The following is a 22,257-nucleotide window of genomic DNA, read 5'->3' as shown; positions in this document are numbered from 1 at the left end:
ACATGTGACTGTGTGTCCCAGTGGCAGAGTGTGGAGCACAGGGGGTCTCCCAGGCCTCTCAGACACGGAACCTTGAGCAAGTCAGCTGGGCTGAGTGGTGGGGTCACGGGGTGGTAAAGGTAGTGAGTGGTGGGGTGATGAGTAGTGATCCCCACCATGCCTGCCTCCCAACCTTCCAGAGACAGTATAGCCTGGGAATCTCCCTTCCACTCCTGACCCCACTCAGGCTCTGAGCCTAGGATGATCTGAAGCAAGAGGGACTCAGGAAAGACTTCAGAAAGAACTTCCTGCCTGGAAAGAGTATGAAGCAATTTGGGGTAGGGATGGCACTAGTAGCCAAGAGGAGAACTTGGAAGAAAGAGAAGATCCCTTGCTGGTGGAGTGTCCTGAGCCCTTTGGGCTGAGCGAGGTACCAGCCCCCTGGGGCATGCATGACATGTCTTCCTGATGTTGCTTTCCAGCACATTCACTTCAGATGGCAAAGGGGACTCCGGTAGCGCTTATTATGGAGGAAGATCCCCCAGCCCCACCCCGCTCAATCTCTCTGTTTATGGCTATCTGGCACTTATTAGGTGCTCAATAAATAACTGTTGAATGAATAAATGATTGATGACAGGGTGTGTGGAGGAGGGATGGGGTGGGTCTTTCTAGTCCCTCCCTGAACGGCCATCAGCCACTGATGGCCCAGATCTCATCTCTTGCCCTCCCCCAACTCCCTTCCTTCCTCCTTTGTAGCCCCCCAAATTCCTCCTCTCCCCCAGCCTCTCCCTCCTGGGCTGAGGGGGGATGGGTGGGGGAAGGTCCCTTGGCAGAGCAGGGCTCGCTTGTTCCTTGTAAATGAAGACCATAATTAACATTAAATTAAGGTAATACAAATGAAGGCAACATAGAGGCTGACAAGATGAGCGTTTGGGGAGGCAGTGGGGAGAAGTGATTCATATTTTTAATTTACTGTACGGATGGGCCGTGTGGCTGGGGAGCGGGAGGCTTGCGTGGAGGGGGTGTCGCCCCGCGATGTTTGCTGGGCTCTGAGCGAGCACACAATGACTATTAAACTCAACTGTCCATATAATGGGACAGATTTGACATGACGCCCACCAGAGCACCAGGAGCTTGGCCGGCCAGGCTGTAAATCCTGTCCACACAGCACCCTCCTGCCCACCTGCCCAGCTAGTCCATTTGGTCTAGGACTAGGGTAGGGTAGGCATAGTCCCCAACGGGTCCATGAAGAGCCTTGGACTTCAGAAATGGGGGGCAACAAGAGGGTCCAGGCTCCTTGCCCCAGCTGAGCTCAGGATTGGGGGCCTTTGGAAGGTCAGGTCTCACACGTGTAAGGGTGAGACGGGTCCTGGTCAGTGCACAACCTTGGTGCCAAAATAAGAAACTCTGTGACCCCACATGTGGTGTGTTTTAGGAGTTGAAGACACTGGTGTCCCATTCCAAAGAGGGGACTGTCATTTTCATCATCATCACAGCTCACACTTACCAAGGACTTGCTCTACACCAGACCCCACTTGTGACCCATTAACTGAGTCCTCACAACAAGCCTAGGAGGAAGCTATTATCATCCCCATTTGCAGATGGGGAAACTGAAGCTAAAAGATAGGGAGTAGCTTGGTCACAGAGCTTGTATAGTGATCCACCCCACTTCCATGCCCCAGGGCCTGGGATGACCCCTTGATCTTGTAAACTCTGTACATGAAATGAAAAGCCAGCATCCCAGGTTGCCTTCACACACTGGACCCTGAGGCCTTAGACACAAAGCTCTCTAGGGAACTTGGTGTGTGTGTGTGTGTACATGTGCAGGCACGCGTGTGTACATCCTCACTCCCTCCCTCCAATCGAAGAAAGGTGCCAACAAATCCCAGGCAGGCAGGAAGGGATCCCTGCTTACTCACTCTGCAATTGGAGCCAAAAGATGCTCATCCCTGGGATGAGAGACGCAAGTGTAATTTAGGTTTTGATATTATGAAAGTCTCGCTGCTCTAAAACAGCAGGGCACTCGGTGCCTCATTAATAAAGGATAAACTTGGAGTCTATTTACAAGGCGCTTTTTGGGGTTATTTACTCTCCAATATACATATGTAATGTTGCGCATACTTACCGCTAGGTACATATGGCTCATCCTTCCAGCCTGGGCCTTAGAGTCACCCTGGGAAAGGTGGGCCCGGCAGGGTGGAGAGGGTCACTGGGGAAGAGGGAATGCAGAGGTGACCCCTGGAAGTGGGGAAGCTCTGTGGGAGATGACAGGGCCCCAACGGCGGATCAAGAATTTTAGAGCTGAAAGGTTGAAGGGATAGAGGTCCCACCCTAGCTATCTCCCATTTCCACGTTCCTGAAGCGCAGTTCCCTTAAAGATTAGGTACAGGTTAAGCCCTGCTGGGCCTGCAGTCTCAGCCTCTCTGGCTATCAGGCTCTGAAAAGAGGTCAGCCAGTTTCTATCAGTATGCATGTCCTGTGAAACTACTGGGCACCTAATCTTACACCAGCCTCGTCTCAGCCCTGCCCACCCCCGCCATTGTGTCCAACAGTGCCTGGAATGGGCAAGGCCTTCCTCAAACCAAGATGGAGGCAACCTCCCAGCTCCCAGTGCCATTACCCTGCCGCAGTAAAGAGGGGTGCCCCTCAGCTGCTGAGCCCCTAACTTTCCCTGCAGCTGCCACCACCTTATCCTAGGCTCTTCACTTTACATGCAGTGTCTCTGGGAATCCGCAGCCATCACACGAGGTAGGTACCACTCTTATATCTGTTCTACAAATGAGGAAATTGAGTCTTAAGTGAGGAGACTCACCCCGTGTCATACAGTCAGTCAGGAGGTGCCAAGCTGGGATTTGAACCCACATGAGGGTCTTACCCATAAGGCTTCCTGGAGGGTCCTGGGCCTTCACTTTCCATGCTGGCCCCTCTGCTCACCAAGGACTCCCACCAGCCCATGGCCTCCAGCGAGGAGCTCTGAGCCCTACCCTCTCAGAGCACATCTCCCTTCACTGATCGACCTGTTCATTCACTGAACACTGTCATGGAACAGCCACCACATGCGGATTTGGACCTGGGCCTGCAGCCTGAGTGGGTGCAAGTGTATGGGAGTGGAGATCTTGCCAGAGACCCTGGTTAATGCACCGGGAGCTTGGAATTAGGGCCGCCCACTCAGACATCCTACACTTAAAGAGTTGTGAGAGTTTCTGTGCTTGTCAGCTCCTTGGATGAGGAGTGTGTAGCTCAGGGCCCAGCTTGGGGTGGTGATGGTGGCATGCGTGTATGGGGGCAACATTGGCCTGCACCACCCCACCCCACCCCGCCACTTTGGACCACGGAGACATCTGGTGGTCCCTAGGAGAGGGCAGGTTCTTGTGCATCCTTCTCGGCCCCAGCACTGGGGGATAGCTGACCTGGAGGGTGCTGGACAGAGGGAGGAAGGCAAGCAGGAGGATCTGATCCATCATTGTTGGTGAACAATGAGCCATCATCACCCTAATTAAAGATGTAATTACAGCAAATACATTCTGGGCTGAGAATGAATGATGGATGGCAGGAAGGCACCTTGTAGGCATCAGTGAGGAGATGATGCTCCCTAAAGTTCCCACTCTGAGCTGGGGAACCCAGCACCCGGTCACAGGGCACCTTGGTGCCTCCCAGCAGGACGGTGACAGACAGACACTGAGGCTGGGGCTGTGGGGGCAGGAAACGGCCAGGGCCTGAGGCTTTGCTGCAGGAAACAGGGTTGGAAGGAGGCAGGGAGGCCAGAGTAAGAGGGACGGGCTGTTGTGTCTGTGTCAGGCGGGGGAGCAGGGCCAGTACAGAGTAGGTATCTCTGTGACTGCATCAGCAGAGCACAAGGCAAGGTTTCATGACACAACTGCTTTGGGAGTAACCAGGCTCCTGTGAAGGTCAGAAGGACTGACTGACCTTTGGCCATAGAGGGTGAGTACAAGGGCCAGAATTCTGCAGAGGGTAACCATAGCAGGCGTCTGGTGGGCATATGGGCTTTTAGGCCTGGCTCAGGCTCCAGGGATTGGGGTTGTCCTGAGCGCTGGTTTGTCTTTACCTGGGGATTAGGGTACATGGCAGGGGACCGACCACATGAAGGGAAGAGAGATGGACCCTTCCCACCACCCTGGCTTCTGCTGCTCCCGCCTTCAGCAGGAAAGGCTCCCAGCCACCCCCACCCCTCTCCTGGACCCCCTCAAAGGTTGTGGGCTCTGGTTGTTCAGGAAGGCCTGAGCTTGGGACATCTTCCTCTACTTGAGATCTGAGCATCTGGATTCCAAGGACTGTTTGCCAGGGGCCCCCACCTCCACTTACCTTCAGAGACTAGGAAACCCTGAGCACAGGGTCAGGTCACTCTGAGGCCAGCCTGAGCTGTGATAATCCCAGGGCCAAGGCAAGAAGGCCAGCCTGGATGGGGAGCTTGGTGGCCTTGGCTTCATCTGCCATGGTGGCCTCTGGTGGTCCCTCAGGGTGTATGGGATGACCCCAGGGGAGAGAGGGCTGGGTGAGGGGTGGTGGGGAGCCCAGGCAGGCAGGCAGAGGGGAGGGAGGGAAGGCTACTGACAGCAGAACAAATGCTTGTAATTTTATAACCAATCTCAGTGTGTCCATGGGGGGCCGTTTGTGTCTCCACTCAGGACCAATCAGCCTGACAGAGCTATGAGTCTGCCTGAGTGAATGTGAGCAGCTCCCCTCCACCCCCAGCACCACTTACTGCAATCTCATTACCCACCCAGCCCAAGACTGGCCAGAGCTGAGGTGCTGCAAGGAAAGAGGACTCAGCCCACGCTGAAGATGACCCAGGCCAGAGCCAGGGCTGGGCTTGTGGCCAGGAGGGCAGCATGGGCACGCCTTAGAGACTCAGGGACTCAGATGGAGGAGGCAGGGAGATGGGCCCCAAAAATGATGAACGTTACGCACCCTGGTTGCTAGGCATGCTGGATACAGGTAGGACACAAACCCCTGCCCTCAAGGGGCTTGTGGTCTGCTAGGGGCCAACAGAAAGGTTGCAGAGGGATGGGCCCTTGGGAAGGCAGAGGAAATGTGATTGGAGGGTGAAGAGAGGCAGAGCCCCAGAGCTGAGCTGGTACTCGTGGAGGGGTGGGAAGGAGAGAGTAAGAAATGCAGGGAGAGTGAACCAGAGAAACCTCTGGAGTGCATTTAGAGCCTGGGCAAAGAGATGCAGGGCATGGGAGAGAAACACCCAACAGGGGAGAGAGGAGGGTGGCCAGGGAGGGGCTGGCTGGCCAGTGGTGGATATTAAAGGATGGCCTTGCTGGATATCTGGCTCTAGGGATGGCTATGTGCCCATTAGTCTCTCTAATTGTCAAAAATCTAATTTAGTGTCTGAAGCCCGGGCTGGCCTGGGGTTAAATGGAAGGAGGCAGGCCCAGCCATAAATCTGCCCTCCCAGCTGAGGCTCGTGCTAATTCTGCAGTTAAGTGAGGGGGTGAGGAGGGCAGCAAGATGGGACAGGGAAGGTCCTGGCTAGGGGGTAACTCTGACCCTGCATACCAGCCCCTAGGTGCTAAGTCATAGCCAGGCCCTCCTCCTTTGCTAGAGGAAGGAGACTTTCCTGGCACTGAGCTGGGCCAGGCAGGGTTAAGTGTCCCAGACCAGAGGAGTCTCAGGGTCTGCATGGCTGGGCTGGAAAAATCCTCAGCCCCTTTTCCTGGACCCACTCTGGGTCTAAGTGGGCTCAGCACTTGCAAAGTGATAGGAAGGTCACATTTCCTAGCCACCTGCTGAGACTTTGGTGAGGAAGAGGGCATAGAGAGTCACACCATGTGACCAAGTTAGCAGTAGTCTTGAGTGATGGGGACCCATGGGCCACTCCTCAGTGGGGAGAACAAACACAATCTGCGGGCTTCTCCTTTCTTGGGCCCTGACTCCAAAGCACCAAAGGAGGTACGCAGGCACACGGGGACTGGGACAGCCTCCCCTACCCAAGGCCTCATTTGGCCTGAGGCAGGGGAGGGCTCTCCACCTGGGCTTGGTAATGACCTCACTCCCCTCAGAGCCACTAATTGAAAGCAAAGGGTGTGGTAGGCGCAGCGGGAGAGGTTGGGGGACTGAGAGGGTTCCCTGAGAGGCTCTGCTTCCGTGGGGGGGAGGAAAAACGATTTCTCCTGGCTTCTGCTTCGTCTCACCAGGCACCCACCCGGCCTCTCCTGCTGCTAACAAAGTACCTTTAATTAGCAGCCTAATAAAATGCTCTTAATTGGCAAGAGCCAATCAGGATGAAGAGAGGTCTCCTCCCTAGTCATTGCTGATGGTGGCAGAGCTTTAGGTTTTGAAGGGGAGAGGGAGTCCAGGCCCAGCACTGCTTTAGGAAACTGTGATTTCAGGGTGTCTTCCAAGGTGAGCCCTAGACACGTCTTCCTGTGGGGAATGATCTGACTTGGCTTTCAAGGTGAGACCCATAACCCTCGAGGCCCAGCCTCTGCCCAATTCTGGGCTCAGACGTCCAGCCTACAAGCGACCACTGAGCCAATGCCAGTGGCCCCAGTGGTCTCCGCTGACTCCTCCTCGTCTCTCTTCACCCTCAGGGAGGAGACCCCAGTGTGGTCTCGGCAGTGTGGAGAGCTCCTTTTCTTGTTCCTCACATTCCTCATCTGCACAACGTCAAGGTGCACCTGATGCTCTGACATGCTCCTATTCTAGCAGGGAATAGTTCGGCATCACGGTCCTGTCATCTAACAGCCCGAGAAGGCTGTAACGACCGGTTGTCAATCCAGGGACCGCAAGCCAGGGAGCCTGCTCAGGCAGGCAGGATCACCACTACTAAAAGCCCATAGACACAAAACAAGGATGGGTTAATTTTGCCAAAGTTCTTGCTTATGACACCAGAAGGGACAAGGCGAGGGGTCTAGTTGCAACCTGGTACCCACTCCCCTAGGTTTGATTCAAGAAGGGAAGAAGGGTGAGTTTCCCCAGTCAATGCTCCCTTTGTTTTTAAGGCTTGTTGGAATCTCTCTGGAAATTGCTCCCAAATGTGAGCTCTACCATCTCAAAATTGATCAAATGGGATGCAGGGGAAACCCAAGTTTTTTCACCTGATAAGGAGGCAGAAGAAAACTTAAGCTCTGGGCTCAGGTTGGTAGGCCACTATGGTGACCAGCTCCCAAATTAGACATCACCTTGGCTTTAATTTAATTCAACATGGAACACTTAATTGTATGCCTGGGTCCCCACATTTACTTATACCATTTGGCCCTGACTCCTCTCAATGTTGTTTTTTCATGTCAGATTTTCTTTAAAAGGTCTCTGTTTACTCCCTCAATTTCTATATTGAAAAAGTCATTGTCCTCTTCATGTTGGGGTAAAGAGACAAGACACCCAGAAAATTCACTTTAATCTTATATTTGTAATTAAGTTACCTTTTTTTTTCTGAACAGTTAAAAAAAAACACACTATATTATCATGATTCTAGGTTGTGAACATATCAGTACATTGACTACACATCACCATAACATAATCACAAAAGTCAAAGCAGTCGGTACTGAAGAGTCTAGAGAACAAAGGCTGAGCAAAAGCTCTCAGGGAGGCTCCCACTTGTTGCCAGGCCTGCCCCACAGCTGGAGTCAGGTGAACATCCCTCAGAACAGTCTGCATTGGGCTTGAGTGATCACTGATTTGGGAAAGTGTTAGTGTCCTTGGTACCCAGAGATCTAACCTTTTTTTTTTCCCCATCAATGTCCAAGAAAGGGAAAGGGATAGAGGGGAGGTGATGCTTTATAACGCTGTTTACTGCACTGACCTTTGAACACCCACACAACCACAGAACCAATCGGAAGCTAAGGGTGGGCTGGAGAGATGTTGGCAGATGTCATCCACCTCCAGGAAACTTTGGATCATGGGTACTCAATTTCCAACAGAAGAGGTTTCTGGCTATCAATGCATTAAGTTCCACCTGAAATCAGGTAGCCATAATCACACTTTTTTGGTTTCTCTCAATTTCAAGGATTCCAAAGTCACAAATGAACTACAGGTAAAAATAACAAGAAGCAAAACTTAGCTTTATTCTACTAAGAGACGGCTGTCTTTTTGGCACAGATTATATTGAGTCTGTGGATAACGTAAGGGGCTTGAGGTCTGTCAGCAATCAGCTGTGTGGATGAAGTCTGGGGAGATGAACTCAGCCTGCAGGTTCAGGTACACTTGATAAAAGTGAGGGTTACTCTAGAAGGGAAGAGAGGAAGGCAAGGAAAAGCAAGGGCACCTTTTCATGTTCTCCAGATCGTGGGCAGTCTGTTGAACTCAGAGAAATGGAGGAGGAGATCAGAAATGTGGATTAAAGTCATATGGCAAACCTGATCATCAGACAGGTGGTGGGCATCTAAACATCCCCTTTTACACCTGGAAGAACCTTGGATTCCTCCAGAACCAAGTTTGCAGCCTAGCCTCTCTGGCCTGCACTATTCTAGGCAGGAAGGTTTCACCATGTAAGATGCCAAGAAGGTCAACAATACCAAAGTCTATAATTCTAGGGAAGAAAACGTTGCCCTAGTTATTAATATTCTAATATCTCCCCGGCCACTCCACCCAAAGCCCTGACTTTCCCCATATAACCAAGTGCTAAGTAACCACAGCTGTTCAAACCAGTGGGTACCAGGAAATGACAAAGAGTGCATACTTTCTTCTCTTCAACTTTTGGTTTTACAAAAGAAAAATAAAAAGGATTTTTCTTACTCAAGCAGAAAACAGAATGATTCAGGGGTCCCAGGATCCTTCCCCAAAACAAGTTATGAGGGCCAGACTTTATTACTTGTCAGTAGAATTCCAGAGAGTCTGTCTCTGAAATTTCTGGTGAAGAGTCATTGGGAAAGAATTTTGCCAAGAGACATGTGTAAAAGGCCTCCCATTCACAATTCATGTCCACTTTCAAACTGCACATAGGGAAGTCAAAGGATGTTCTCAGCAGTGGAAATACACACATGTAGCAAGGCATGCTGGTTTTGTCCAAGAAGCCCCAGTGTGAACAGAGAACTCACAAGTGCCCACAGAGCAACCGGTGCAGGGGCATGCACATGCTCTCGCCTGCTTTTGAACACGATTCCTCTATCTTTATGAAATGTTGCTGGCAGGCCCACACTGGAATTTTAGTGAGAAGAGACTAATCTACAATGGGGAAGAGCCCAGAGACACCTTCACTTCCTTTTCTACCATTTCTTTGGTGGTGTTAAGACTTTCTTTGTTTCTCTTTTCTTTTTAAAAAGGTCAAACTTTACATTTATTCTAGCCCAGCTGGGGATTAGTGATAATCAATTCCCACTGAAATCATGCAGAGATGGTAAGTGGGATTTACCTTCTCTGGAAATGAACTTCTACTTACCTGATTATTTCTTCTACAATGAACTGGCAAATGACCCCCAGAGCTGAGAAATGTGACTAACTCAAGTTTTTCAGACCACTTAACTTCATTCCCATTTCCAACAGCAGCAGAGGACAACTTGCAGAATATCCTTGATGGAGCTCATGGCTCCAGACTGCAGGGTCCACTCTTGATCTCATTTATGATGTACTGGACAAGCTCCCAAAATGGTCTTAGAAACAACATACCTTACACTGAACCTAGATGGGCGAGCAAAACCCTGGGCACCAATGACTATTCCACAGTTCCACTTCTGAATAGCAGCATATAAGAGAAGGGCTGGTAAAGTTATGGCTACTGGACAATATTTTGAAACAGGTCAAAATCCACTGCCTCTTTAGTGCCTGACCTGGGTGTTTTTCAGGGTGGTCAGCCCTCTGCCTCATCTACAGAAAATCCTTAACCAATCAAAATCCATTAATAGGCAAGACAATAGACAAGGAACCCTGATAGTGGCTAAATAGAAGACATTTCTCTAGCATGTGGGTAGTTGGTAAGGGAATTATACTCAGAAAATATTTCCCTGGCAATGACATATCATTACATTGGAAAATATTTTCTCTCTATAACCTGTTACTAAAAGCTTAAAAGCACTCATAAAGCGGGAAAGGGAAAATGCATATGCACAGTCTGCCTCTCACTATGCAAAAACATTCAGTCTGGGCACATTTTGGAAAGAGGATTCCTTCTGGCAAAGCAGAGGGAAGAGTGAGGATGGCTTTCTCTCTCCCCGCCTCCCTTGCTGAACTAAAGTGGCCTGTCTAAAGGTCACCTGCTACAGGCTCCCACTGAAATTTTACAGCAGCTGGTTATAAGAGGCTTTTCTATTACTCAACTGCATTGATTAGTAATGGAAACAATGGGCCTGTCAACTCAGCTTCCAAGGGACCCTTGAGACTGCCCTGGGCCTTGCGGCTGTTGATGGGTGTGTCTGTGTCCGATGAAATGGCTGGTGCAGGCCCACTCCTGACCTGGAAACAAGTGGGGCACACATGGATAGTACTCCCTGAGCTCCCGGGTTGGGGGGCACACATGCCATCACCTGAAGCTCCTACCAGTCAGCCTTGGCCCTTGCTGAAATTCATTTGTTTATGTTGCTCACCAACTGCCGGAGAAATTTTATTGGCTGGGGAGAGTGGAGAGTAAAATAAGGCCAGGAGGAGGAAGAAAAGTAAAGAGAAGGCAGTTTCTGCACCATTAATAAACCCTGTATGCCAAACTTCACCCTGATTCTCTCTCTGGCAGCTTTGCCTTTTATATATACCAGGTTTGGAAAAGCAGAAGGAAAGTTCTGCAGTGCAAGGCTGAGATGATTAGCTTGATTTTTGAGGGACGATATTTACTGGCCTCAGTGAAAAAGACATCATCACCTTTTAGTCCTGATCACCTGGTAAGCTAGTCTGATCATGGTCTTGGCAAAGAGACAGGTGCTTTGGGTACTCGCAGGCCCTGATAGAGAAATCAGAGACGCGAAGCATTATGCAGAAAGTACCGAGCAACTGGCTCTGGCCATTTCAGTTCTTTCTGTAGGCTGAGCCTTAGCAGTGATTTAAGATGAAGTACAATGCTTTTTATTACACATCTAATTGTTAATGAGAGGAAATGCAATCAGCAACTCCTTTCCACACTCTACATGGAATCCAGGAGACTGCTGAGTCCAGAAAAGATGTGGCCATTGATGGAGCCCAGGAAATTTCTGCCACCTCCCTTCTGGGGGTGGGGGTGGGATGTGTAACAAGGGGAAGAGAGAAGAGTTGCAAATATGATGAGTCCCATGTTTGAGAATCCATTGCTGCCACAAAGGGTCACTTGTGGCCAAAACCTGGGTTTGAAATTTTGACTGAAGAGCATTTTAACTCTTCTAAGTATTGCATTTCCTCATTTGCCTCATGATAACTGAGGATACTTTCTTCATACTTTTTCTTCTCAGGTGGAGCAGAGAAACATGTTGAAGGCGAGTGGGACAGCAGGGAGCAAGAGGAACAGAAACAGAGAAAGAGATGGAAGGAAAGAGGCCCAGATCTTCCAGGGTGTATATTCTTGTTTCCTTTCTTTCTTGCCCCAGAGCCTACACAGACAGTTGCCTCCTCCTAAGCACAGTGGGGCTGGGGCCGGTCCTGCTGGGTGCTGGGCACGCCTGCAGTTTACAGGGAGACACTGGGTGCTGTCTGGCTTGAAGCTGCATCTCCCGTCCCCTAGAAGTGGCTCTCTCCCAGTTGGCTACACAGGGAAACTAGTTCTTCTGCTTAACAGCAAAGCAAGAGAGATTCTGGCAAAACACTAAATATATTTATAAGTCATCTTTGTCTGGAACCAAATGAGGAAAAAACAGGTGCTGAGGGGAAAGAAGGAGGGGAGGTGAGGTTTAAAAGTTCCAATCATTCACAAAAGATAAAAGACATCTTCTGATAGCAGCACGGAAGAAGTCAGCTGTGCTGAGTAGACCATCCCGGGTCGACTGCAGACCAACTGTGTCCCAATAGGAGTCTTAAAGCCCCGCTCCTCAGCTAGTCCGGGGAAAGTGGGTGGTGGTTTGATTGTTACTGTTGTTGCTCATCCTGGTATTGGCAGATATGTTAAATACCACAACTTTAATGAGTCCTGTGTGGAAACAGAGCACAGAGTCATTAGTCCCTTTTCCTGTATTTCTCACTTTCTCTAAGAGGAAAAGAATATTAAACTAGCTGTCAATTGGGAGAAAGGCTCAGAGGTCCTTCCTAATACCTGCTCTCTGTCCATGCCACACAGGAGTTTCTGTCAAAGGCTACAAGGCCTGTCTGGGGGCTCAGCAGGGCTCACTGACATGCTCAGGACTCTAAGTGCTCATGCAGAGTGACTCTGATGTTTAGAGACTAACAGTGACTATGGTGGGTGTAGCACTGAGCTTCCACCTGCTTCCTATAATGGTAGAGCAGGTAAGGACAGCTCTGAGGTTCCGGCCTTAGTGGCCATGAATGCAGTATGCCACTAAAAAAAAAGTGGGGGAGAAGGGTGAAGCTCTCTGGCTGCTTGGCTGGAGGGCACTGGTAGTGTAGATGAGGAGAGAGCCTGAGTGTTAGATGTGTGCCCCAGAAGCGCCCCTGGTGTACCGTCAAGGACAGGTGTGTAGGTAGTGACTGGAAATGTGGCCTAGAGATTAAGGCAGAGGTTGGGACTACACATACAAATTGGAGATGAGAGCTGAAGCTTTGGGGAGAGATAAGGGAGCCAAAGAAAGGAACTCAGGTAAGGAAGAAAAGCCTGAGACAGACTCTTAGGGGATGTCTAAGTTTCAGGAGTGAGACAAAGGAGGAAATGTAAACAATCAGAGAGCCAAAATGCCACTGAAATCTGAGGAGGATAATATTTTGGCAAAAGGAAGGGACACCTATATGACAATTTCAATGTTGCTACTAATTAATGGTTACTTTTTTAAATTGAGAGTCTGTTACGTGCTAGGCACTGTGCTAAGCACTAAGGTTTCTACGCATAACATTTGATTCTCACAACAGCTCTGCGTGGTAGGTATTACAATTCTCAAGGAAACTAAGGCTCGGGGAAGTTGTTTGCCCAAGGGCACATGGCTAGGATTCTCACCAAGCCTGCCTCTGTGCCTTGGCTGAGAAAGCGGCACATCCTCTGTGAGAGATGTGAGTACTGAATGAAGCAAGGCTTAAAACACTCTGTTCAGAAGAACCACTGCAGAAAGATATGCAGAAGAGTGTACTGAATGTGTGCTTCTGCCACAAGAACAGAGGCAAGTATAGGAAATGAGAAATCACAATAACGGCAATATTTCCCAGTAGCTAGTACAGTTTTCCCAAACCAGTGATGACCTATATCTGACCTGCTCAGGACCATCAGGTATGATCTGAGTGTCCCAGGGATATAGGTTAAGACGAACATTAGGATCTTCTTCTGCCCCAGAGACAGGACAGAGACTTGAGTGGGAGAATATCGGAGTTCTCACCAACTCCAGAGCTACTTCCAAGGTCAAAAAACAGTTGGAGGGGGCAGGGAATGCAGATAAGGGGGATGGAGAAAAGCTACCTTTTATAATCAAATGACACTGACAAGAGCTATGAGAAGGCAGCCTGTGTGCTATTTTGCCAAGGGATTCTTTTCTTTCCAACATCAGATTATCTACTTGGATTAAAGGGTCTCCACTGTAGGTACTAGAGTAATCTGGGAATTACAAAGCCATAGGCTTTGGGGTCAATACTCTTAGTTTTGAAACTGATTTAAATCTCATTTTATTTCCTTAACAATCTGACTAGGTGACTGAGGCAGGAATATTAGTTCTACTACACATGGATCATCGAGGTCTAGCTCAAGAATTATCTAAGGACCGAAGCTGGTTACTTCTCAATCAAGGGCAGCATCCGGTGTGCAGCCCAGCCCTGTCTCGTGGTGTCAGTTTCTGTATTATAGGACTTGGAGTTAGAAAGGGCATGAGAAGGCTCCATGAACTCACAATACCTTACAGCCAGTGTTCCACTGCTTACCCTCAGTGCTATGTACACAATTCTTTTTCATACCTGGGCGAGTCTGAGGTCAGTGTATGAGTATTTATCTGGAGATATAGGTGTATGTTCGAGAAGGGGAGCGGGGGGGCTCAGCTTGGGCAGCTGGATCATTTAGGAAGTCCCAGATGAGGATTGTGTCATCATGTGAACTACTGACAATCTGGAATTCATCAAACTGGAGTCGGAAAACTCTTCCAGAATGCTCCTAAAGAAGCAGAAACAGAACTTTTGAACTATTCAAAATAAAAAAAAAACAAACACAAATTCAGCAAGATGTCAAAAGGAGTCTATAGAAAGGCTAAAGCTGATAGTCTTCTTGACCATTTCAAGAATACAAATAAAAATCTTAATCTGGATTAAAGGCAGGATATAAAAGTCAAATATTGGGTAGTTGATTTCATATACAGTCAAAGTAATATTCACTGGAGCTGACACATGTCAAACAGTACACGAGTTTCTCATTGCTAACTCTCCTAGACTTTAGCCTCAATGAGAACATTCCTCAGTACCTCTCAGGCTTCATCCTCTTCTCTGTATCTCTAGAATTCTATTACAATCATAGGCCAAGGGCTGATGAGCAATAAGCAGTACTGTGTTGGTATGTATTTATCAATTAACTATCCCCAATTTGTAAAAGCATTTCCACATTTTACAGTCTAAAAATTTCTATCCTAGCCAATTTCAAGCTAGCTATCTTGAGTTCAACCAGCTTGCAGAATTCATGAAAATCTGACAACTGGCTCTAAGAAGCAGGTATAAACCTGTTTCACTTAGAATAATGTCAAGTTTCATCTATGTTGTAGCGTATGACAGCATTTCCTTTCTTTTAAGGCTGGATAATATTCTATTCTAGTCTATTCTCTCTCTCTCTCTCTCTCTGTGTACACACACACACACACACACACACAGAGGAACTGGGCTTCCCTGGTGGCTCAAATGGTAAAGAATCTGCCTGCAATGCAAGAGACCCAGGTTCGACCCCTGGGTTGGGAAGATCCCCTGGAGAAGGGAATGGCTACCCACTCCAGTATTCCTGCCTAGAAAAGCCCATGGACAAAGGAGCCTGGTGGGCTATATAGTCCATGGGTTCACAAAGAGTCGGACACAGCTGAGCGACTAAGCATACATACTGTTTTCCATGGAGGCTGCACTATTTTACATTCTTTACAAGATGTAAATGAGCTCACGAGATACATGATCATCTGTGTTCATAAGACATACTGGTAGACATGTCTGTAGTTTTCTTTGTTTGGTTTCAGGATTAGGGTAATGCCAGCCTCACATAATTAGGTAGGAAATATTCACACTGCTTTTATCTTCTGGAGGAAAGGATAGAGCATTGGTATAATTTCTTCCTTAAACATTTGGTAGAATTCATCAGTGAGCCCATATGGGCTTGGTGCTTTCTGTTTCGGACAGTTATTATTTATTCTATTTCTTTAATAAGGCTAGGTCTATTCAGAATGTTTATTTCTTCCTAAGTTGTGGAATATTGTATCTTTCAAGGGATTGGTCCATTTCATCTGGGTTATCAGTTTGGAAGGCACAGAATTGTTCATAGCATTCCTTTATTATAATCCTTTTAATGTCTATGGTATCTGTAGTGATACAAAGTTTAATATTCAAAACTCAATGTATTCAAAAACATAACAATTAACAGAATAAAGGTGAAAACCACACTGACCAACTTGACAGATGCACATAAGAGCATTTAACTAAACTCTGCTGCTGCTGCTGCTAAGTCGCTTCTGTAGTGTCCGACTCTGTGCGACCCCACAGACGGCAGCCCACCAGGCTCCGCCATCCCTGGGATTCTCCAGACAAGAACACTGGGTTGCCATTTCCTTCTCCAATGCATGAGTGTGAAAAGTGAAGTCGCTCAGTCGTGTTCGACTCTTCACGACCCCATGGATTGCACCCTACCAGGCTCCTCTGTCCATGGGATTTTCCAGGCAAGAGTACTGGAGTGGGTCGCCATTGCCTTCTCCCAACTAAACCCTATCCACTCCTAATAAAAGCTCTGTATTCTAGGAACTGGAAGGAATCTCCTAATCCTAGCTAACATATATCTATATAAAATGGTAAAAGACCAAATACCTTTTCCCAAAGATAAGGATATCCATTCTTACCAACTGTTTTGAGCACTGTACTGATGGTCAGTACAACAACAAAAAAAAAGAAAAATGAGAAGTATGCAGATTGGAAAAGAAGAAGTGTATCTATCTATATATCTTGCAATGAACAATCCAGAAATGAAAAATTTTAAATATAATTTATAATAGCATTAAAAATAAGAAATACTTATGGATAAATATGACAAAAGACATATAAAACCTTTACATTGAAAGCCATAAAACGTTGCTGAGAAATTTAAAAAGGCCTAAATAAGTGGTCTTTATTTAGAAGAAGATTCAGTGTTGTTAAGGGAAGGAGGGATTACTACGTAATTGTGGACATGAGGATATAGTCACTCTTTGGTTGGCATGATGTCACTGTTTGTATATATGTCAAAATTTATTAAGTTGCATTTTACTTTAAATATGTCCATGTTATTGTATGTCAATTATGTCACAATTAATCTATTAAAAAAAACTTAGACAACTCAATAAATAAATGAGGATGAGATTTGAAGACACTTCAAAAGATAAGCACAGGAAAAGATGTTCTCATACCATTAGCTATCACAGAAATTCAAATTAAAACTACATACCCACCCAAGTAGCTGTAATGTTTTTAAAAACTGACAAAACCAAGTCCTGTCAGGGATGTGGAAAAATAGGACATTGACACATTGTTAGTGGAAATGTGAAATGGTTTCCCCAAGTGCTACTTTGGGAAATAGCTTGGTAGTTCCTTTTAAATTTCAATGTATATTCAGAAATCATACTTCTAGGTATTTACCCAAGAGAAATGAAAGAAAAAAACGTTCACGCAAAAGCCTCTATTGGGATGTTTTCAGTATCACAAAGACTGAAAACATTCTAAAAATGTCCTTAAACTGGCAAATGAAGAAAGAAATTGGTTTATCTACACAAGGGAATACCACTCAGCAATAAAAAGGAACAAAGTATTAACACATGCAACAATGTGAATCAATCTCAAAAGAAGTGACACAAAAGAAAAATGCAAAAAGCTACATAAATATGGGCTTCCCTGGTAGCTCAGCAGGAAAGACTCCGCCTGCCAATGTAGGAGACATGGGTTTGATCCCTGGTCTAGGAGATCCTACCTGCTGTGGAGCTCCTAAGCCTGTGTGCTGCAACTACTGAGTCTGTGCTCTAGCGCCTGGGATCCGCAACTACTGAGCCTGCACACGGCAACTACCGAAGCCCACGTGCCTAGAGTCCATGCTCCACAACAAGAGAATCCACAGCAATGAGAAGCCTGAGCACCGCAACTGGAGAGCAGCCCACTTGCTGCAACTAGAGAAAAAGCCCACGCAGCAGTGAAGACCCAGCACAGCCACGATTAAATATAAATAAAATTCTTTTCAAAAGCTACATTAATATAATTTTATGTGACACTTATAAGACAGCAGAACTACAGGGATAGTAGCTAGGGGTTGAGGAGAGGGGATTAATATGAAGGGGTATCATTTTTAACGTGATGAAACTGTTCTATATCTTGAATATGGGGTTTACAAAACTGCAAATTTCTATGCAAAATATATAGAAGTACACGAAAAAAAGGAACAAATTTTCCTGTATGTAAATTATAGTTCAAAAATCAAATGAATGTCTACAGTAAAAAAAACTGTATGTGAATCATGCAGGTAAAACAGGTCTAGTGCTAAAAGAATGAGCTTTACATTCAACAAGGAAGACAAAAGTATCGCTCTCTTCTCCAGAGCAGAGGCTGCCTCAAGTGCTGAGAGGCAGGATTCAGGATGGGCTTCAAATCCTTGCTCTCATCTTTTCCTGAGTTGTGCAGAAGATTCTGTCCTCCATGATACCCCACCTACTCTTTCTGTCATGGAAGCAGCTTTCAAACCTTGGGGCCATTTTCTGATTTGGGCCTTTGGCTAACACCACGAAAAAGAACTTGGTGCTTTCAAGGTGACATTCTTCCTTCTAAGTCATGTCTTTCTCCAAATGTCAAGATGTTTGGGCCAGGGGGTATAAGAGAATAAAAGAGACAGGATTCAAATTGCTAGAGGCATCATTCCTTAAATGGGAAGTGAACTCAGGGGCGGATCAGGGGGTTCGTGCAGGCTCCCGTGGCACTTTTTGCAGGCACAGGTGTGCCTGTCCTCAGATTCTGGACAGGTTCCAATTTGAGTCATTATGTTCTCTCTCCCCAAGTACCCCCTACTGTTTCTAGTCGATACAGAATTCTTATTCACTTCCTGTACTAAACTGTTGTGTAGAGTTGCTGTGCAGCTGTTGAACAGCTGCCACATTCTTCTCCATACACAGTCTCTAAAGCACTTTTGGATGAAAGGCAGCTATATAAACATATTTTATTGTCAAGTACTGGTTGCCCTTCCACTTAGTAGTAGACTTTGTGAGGTTCTAACTATCAAATCCAGATCTGTATTCCACAGCACATCTATGTTAATTTCTTCCCCTTCCTGCTCCTCAAACCCCTCTAAACAATAAGGCTCTTACCACAAGGGTCCGTAGACAAAGAGTTCCTGCAGGCGCACGAGGGTCCAAGGCAGCTACAAGATCCCACACTTTAATTTTTCTAAAGATCAAAAAGGGGACCAAAATCTTAATAAAAAGCAAAATTAAAGGGACACAAGAAAAATAGCAAGAAGTCATGGCAATAAATATATATGGTGAAGACAGTTGATATGATAAATGCAGCTCACAGGATATATAAAAACGTTTTTGATTTGGAGACTCAGTTCATGCATTCATTCTTGGGTAGAGGTTATTAAGTCTTAAAAGGGGAAAATGTATGTGATTAACCTAAAAACAAGAAATAGGTTAGCTTTAAACAAACTGAAGAGAGTGAACAGTGAAGTCACACCATACTTTGGGGCCAAAAGGCGTTCTTATATATTAGAACTCTTAATAGTAGATGAGATCACTTAGACCTAGAAACCTATAACTCTGAGGCATTTTTTTTCTGGTCAATTCTGACAGTGGCCCAGGTCACACATATCAGAGGACTGGGGTCCATGTAAGACTCTGAGTTGATATAAGCAATATTTAAATAAGAAAAGTTTAGCCCTTCTATGAATCAATTGTATGTCCTGTATCCTCAAGGTAAGTAACAGACAAAACCCAAGAAAAGGGTACAGATCAAAACCAGGGCAGTAAGAAAAATACAACCTTGGACTTAGCTGAAACATGTCGTCATACCCCCAACAACTTCCCAAGGGTCTGACAGTGACGGCTGACTCAAAGCAGAGGAAATGGGTCTGTTAACACTTACTGCTGCTTGAGTCGTCTTAATGAATCAAGTATAGCCAGCTTGTAAACTAAGATAAAGTTGTAAGTTAGTTTCTGATATTTTTAAAAAGCTGCCAATATTTGAACTGTGGCCTTGCCGTCCTCCACATCAGGCACCCTGATGAGAAGAAATGACAGAGAGCATTTCATAAGTGAGTTCATTCTTGTAAGAATATACTATGTGCTCATTAGCGTCGCTGGATGTGGGATCCATCCACAACATGAACGGAGCCTGTAACCACTGGAAAGTAGACTGAAGGAAAGTAAAGATTATTTAATGCACTGTGACTGAAATGCCAGCAGTATACTAAGCCCCCTCCAAAGATACTATCCTCCAACATTTCAATTTTATTACAAGTCACTATTTTATATCCCTATCCTGATATACTAGGGTTTATCCAGTTCTCTGCTTTATAGGGCAAAATAAATATATGAAAAAAAAATCCAAAATACTAATGAAAATCATGAGCAAACAAGTATAATTAAATGATTGGGAAGATTATTTGGAAAACAGTGAACAAAGGAGATGTGAATATATGGATTAGACACAAGAATACTGTATCAGATTCTTTCTGTGATATCTATAATCTTTTGGAGACAAGGAAAGGCTATGTTTAACATTCTAAGGCAGGGGGGATTAAGAGAACTTTTAAAAACCCTGTCAGCACACTCACCCATCATAGGCTCCACTGACTATCCTCTTGTTATCAAATCGAATACAGCGCACCAATTCCTCATGGCCTTCTAACACTCGTAAGCATGCACCACATTCTATGTCCCATAATCTGAAAGAGAACATTGAGTGGAGTGAATTTCCATGCATTCTTTTCTAAGCTTGGAATGTTATAACAACATACATCGTATGTCTTTTAAAATATCCAAAATATAAAAACCAATCAACACTCATATACAAATATATTACTTTCAGTGTAATTTATTTACTTTCTGCCATAGAAGCAGAAAAATGTACGATTTAAGTTCAAATATGTTGTAAATATTTTTAAAGCATCAAGCTTCATATAAACCTATAATCAGGGTCACCAAGGAATATAAAAGATGAATTTAATGTACACAGTTGCCTAAGAAGGAAAGGGCCAAGCCAAGAAACATAATATTTCTGGAAACCACAATTAAATAAGAATGAGATACAGGAACGGTGACATCCTGCTCTCACAAAATATGTGTACCTCTATCACTGAGGACACCCTCAGCTTTCACCCCACTGTTCAGGATAGTTTTTCTCATATAATGGAAATGCAAAGTAAGTTCTCAAAAATTTTTATATACCAATTTAAATTATGTATGCCTTCTGACCAATCCACATGATTTCTAGGAATGCTAATTTCCTTAGATATAACAATGTCTGTCTGTTATTTTTTCAATGGCTTTTTCATCCCCTTAGCACTTCTTTGAAGGAGGGGAGAGGGTTGATAAATCTTTCAAATTCTATGCATATGTGTGTCATTCATTTTCATGAAGGGAAAACACCGAAAAGTACTTCAATTTGAGGATTCTTCATAAGTTGTTCATAATTTCGAAGACTGGTAGGTCCCTGGCCCATTATGTAATGCTAAAAAACCCAAAATTGTACAACTTATAGTAGGGGAACAAATCTATTTTCTTTTTTTAAAAACACTGGCAAAGAGAAAAGCCCTTTAGCTATTTATTAGCACTTATCAACTGCAGACAGGAGAAATTTAGAGAAGGGCCTTCAACCTCCATTTTTATTTCTCTTGCTCACTTCCTCATTCAAGAAGTTCCTTTTAAATAGGTCTATCTGGTGATAAAACTATTACAGGAAGGGAACACATCAACAAAAGGCTTTGCTGTGCCGTCTCTCTGCTTGGGGCAAACTTTTAACCTGTAAGAAGCCACAGAAAACTGAAAAATGTTTTATTATAAACAGAACACAGTCGACAATTCCTTTGGTCTGTGCACAAACAATAAATGGCAGGATAACAGTGATCCCTTCTGGGCAAGGGCACCTGCTGCTCACCTGATTGTGTTGTCAGATGAGCCACTCACGACCAGCCTGTCTCTGTACTGCAAACAGGCAATCCCGCGTTTGTGTCCATTTAAGGTCCGTACAAATTCACAAGTACTTGTGTTCCACACCTAAAACAGAAATGGCATTTGGCAGTTGATTTGGTGCTTTTATTAGTAAAATCTATGGCAACTGCAGTTTTAGGGAAGCAGAAAATGGGACTGAACTAGCAGGGGAAATTCAATGTCTTAAACCAATCCAAGTCAAATCCCAGATGACAAGTTTAATTCACAGTAATATAGGGCTAATTTGTAGCTGGTTGCTATCATATGAGAAATCCTCAGGTTGATGTACTCTTATGGGGTCAATCTCGCCTTGTAGACAAATCTTGAACCTAAAATTACCCCTGCCTTTTTCATACTCACCATTATTTACAGGAATAAAAACCTAACCCAAATTGTCACATGATCTATCTGATTCATTACATAAACTAGTATCTGATTTAAATAAATATTAAGTATTCTACAGTGAGGGTTAAATATAAAATTGTCCTTGAGAAGATATCCATATGAAGTCCCCTACTCTAAGGTGGGGACTTACTGAAAAATGCCTCATTACCTTTATAGTCCTATCCCCAGATGCAGAAACGATGTACTTATCATCAAAGTCTACAACATTGACTGCAGCTCGGTGTCCGACAAGCACCCTGCGGAGGGTGATGTCAGTTGGGGAGGCCATATCCCATACTGCAATGGAACGGTCTTTGGAGCAGGTCACCATCATGCCATTATTGAAACGCAAGTGCAGAACTGCTTCACAATGGTGAATCAATGTGTTCAGCATTTCACCTGTATTTACATCCCACACCCTGGAACAAAAATATTACGGTTATCTGAGATTGTGGTGAAATTCATGCTACAATCTATTTTAAGTACTGGATTACCTCACTGCCCACCACTCCCACCCTATTTCTCACAGTTAATGGTATACCTTACTCTCCTTTTGTAG

The 22,257-nt window shown here is 45.5% G+C and overlaps 1 protein-coding gene across 3 annotated transcripts in view; it reads right to left on the bottom strand.

Moving 5' to 3' along the window:
* Window positions 1-7,334: 7,334 nt before the first annotated feature.
* BTRC (beta-transducin repeat containing E3 ubiquitin protein ligase) overlaps window positions 7,335-22,257 on the bottom strand; it is a 182,240-nt gene continuing 167,317 nt past the window's right edge. For all 3 annotated transcript variants that reach the window (XM_052660780.1, XM_052660783.1, XM_052660782.1), the window contains 6 exons: window positions 21,868-22,117; window positions 21,262-21,380; window positions 19,940-20,050; window positions 18,474-18,552; window positions 13,879-14,071; window positions 7,335-11,962 (listed from right to left, as the gene is read on the bottom strand). In XM_052660780.1, the coding sequence (XP_052516740.1) occupies window positions 13,910-14,071; window positions 18,474-18,552; window positions 19,940-20,050; window positions 21,262-21,380; window positions 21,868-22,117 (721 nt within the window). In that variant the 3' untranslated portion in view covers window positions 7,335-11,962; window positions 13,879-13,909. The remainder of the gene's footprint in view (window positions 11,963-13,878; window positions 14,072-18,473; window positions 18,553-19,939; window positions 20,051-21,261; window positions 21,381-21,867; window positions 22,118-22,257) is intronic.

The sequence above is a fragment of the Budorcas taxicolor genome, chromosome 23 (genome assembly GCF_023091745.1).
Source record: "Budorcas taxicolor isolate Tak-1 chromosome 23, Takin1.1, whole genome shotgun sequence".
NCBI classification, from domain to species: Eukaryota; Metazoa; Chordata; class Mammalia; order Artiodactyla; family Bovidae; genus Budorcas; species Budorcas taxicolor.
The sequence above is the reverse complement of the archived record's forward strand: the minus strand, read 5'-3'. Positions and strand labels throughout refer to the sequence as shown.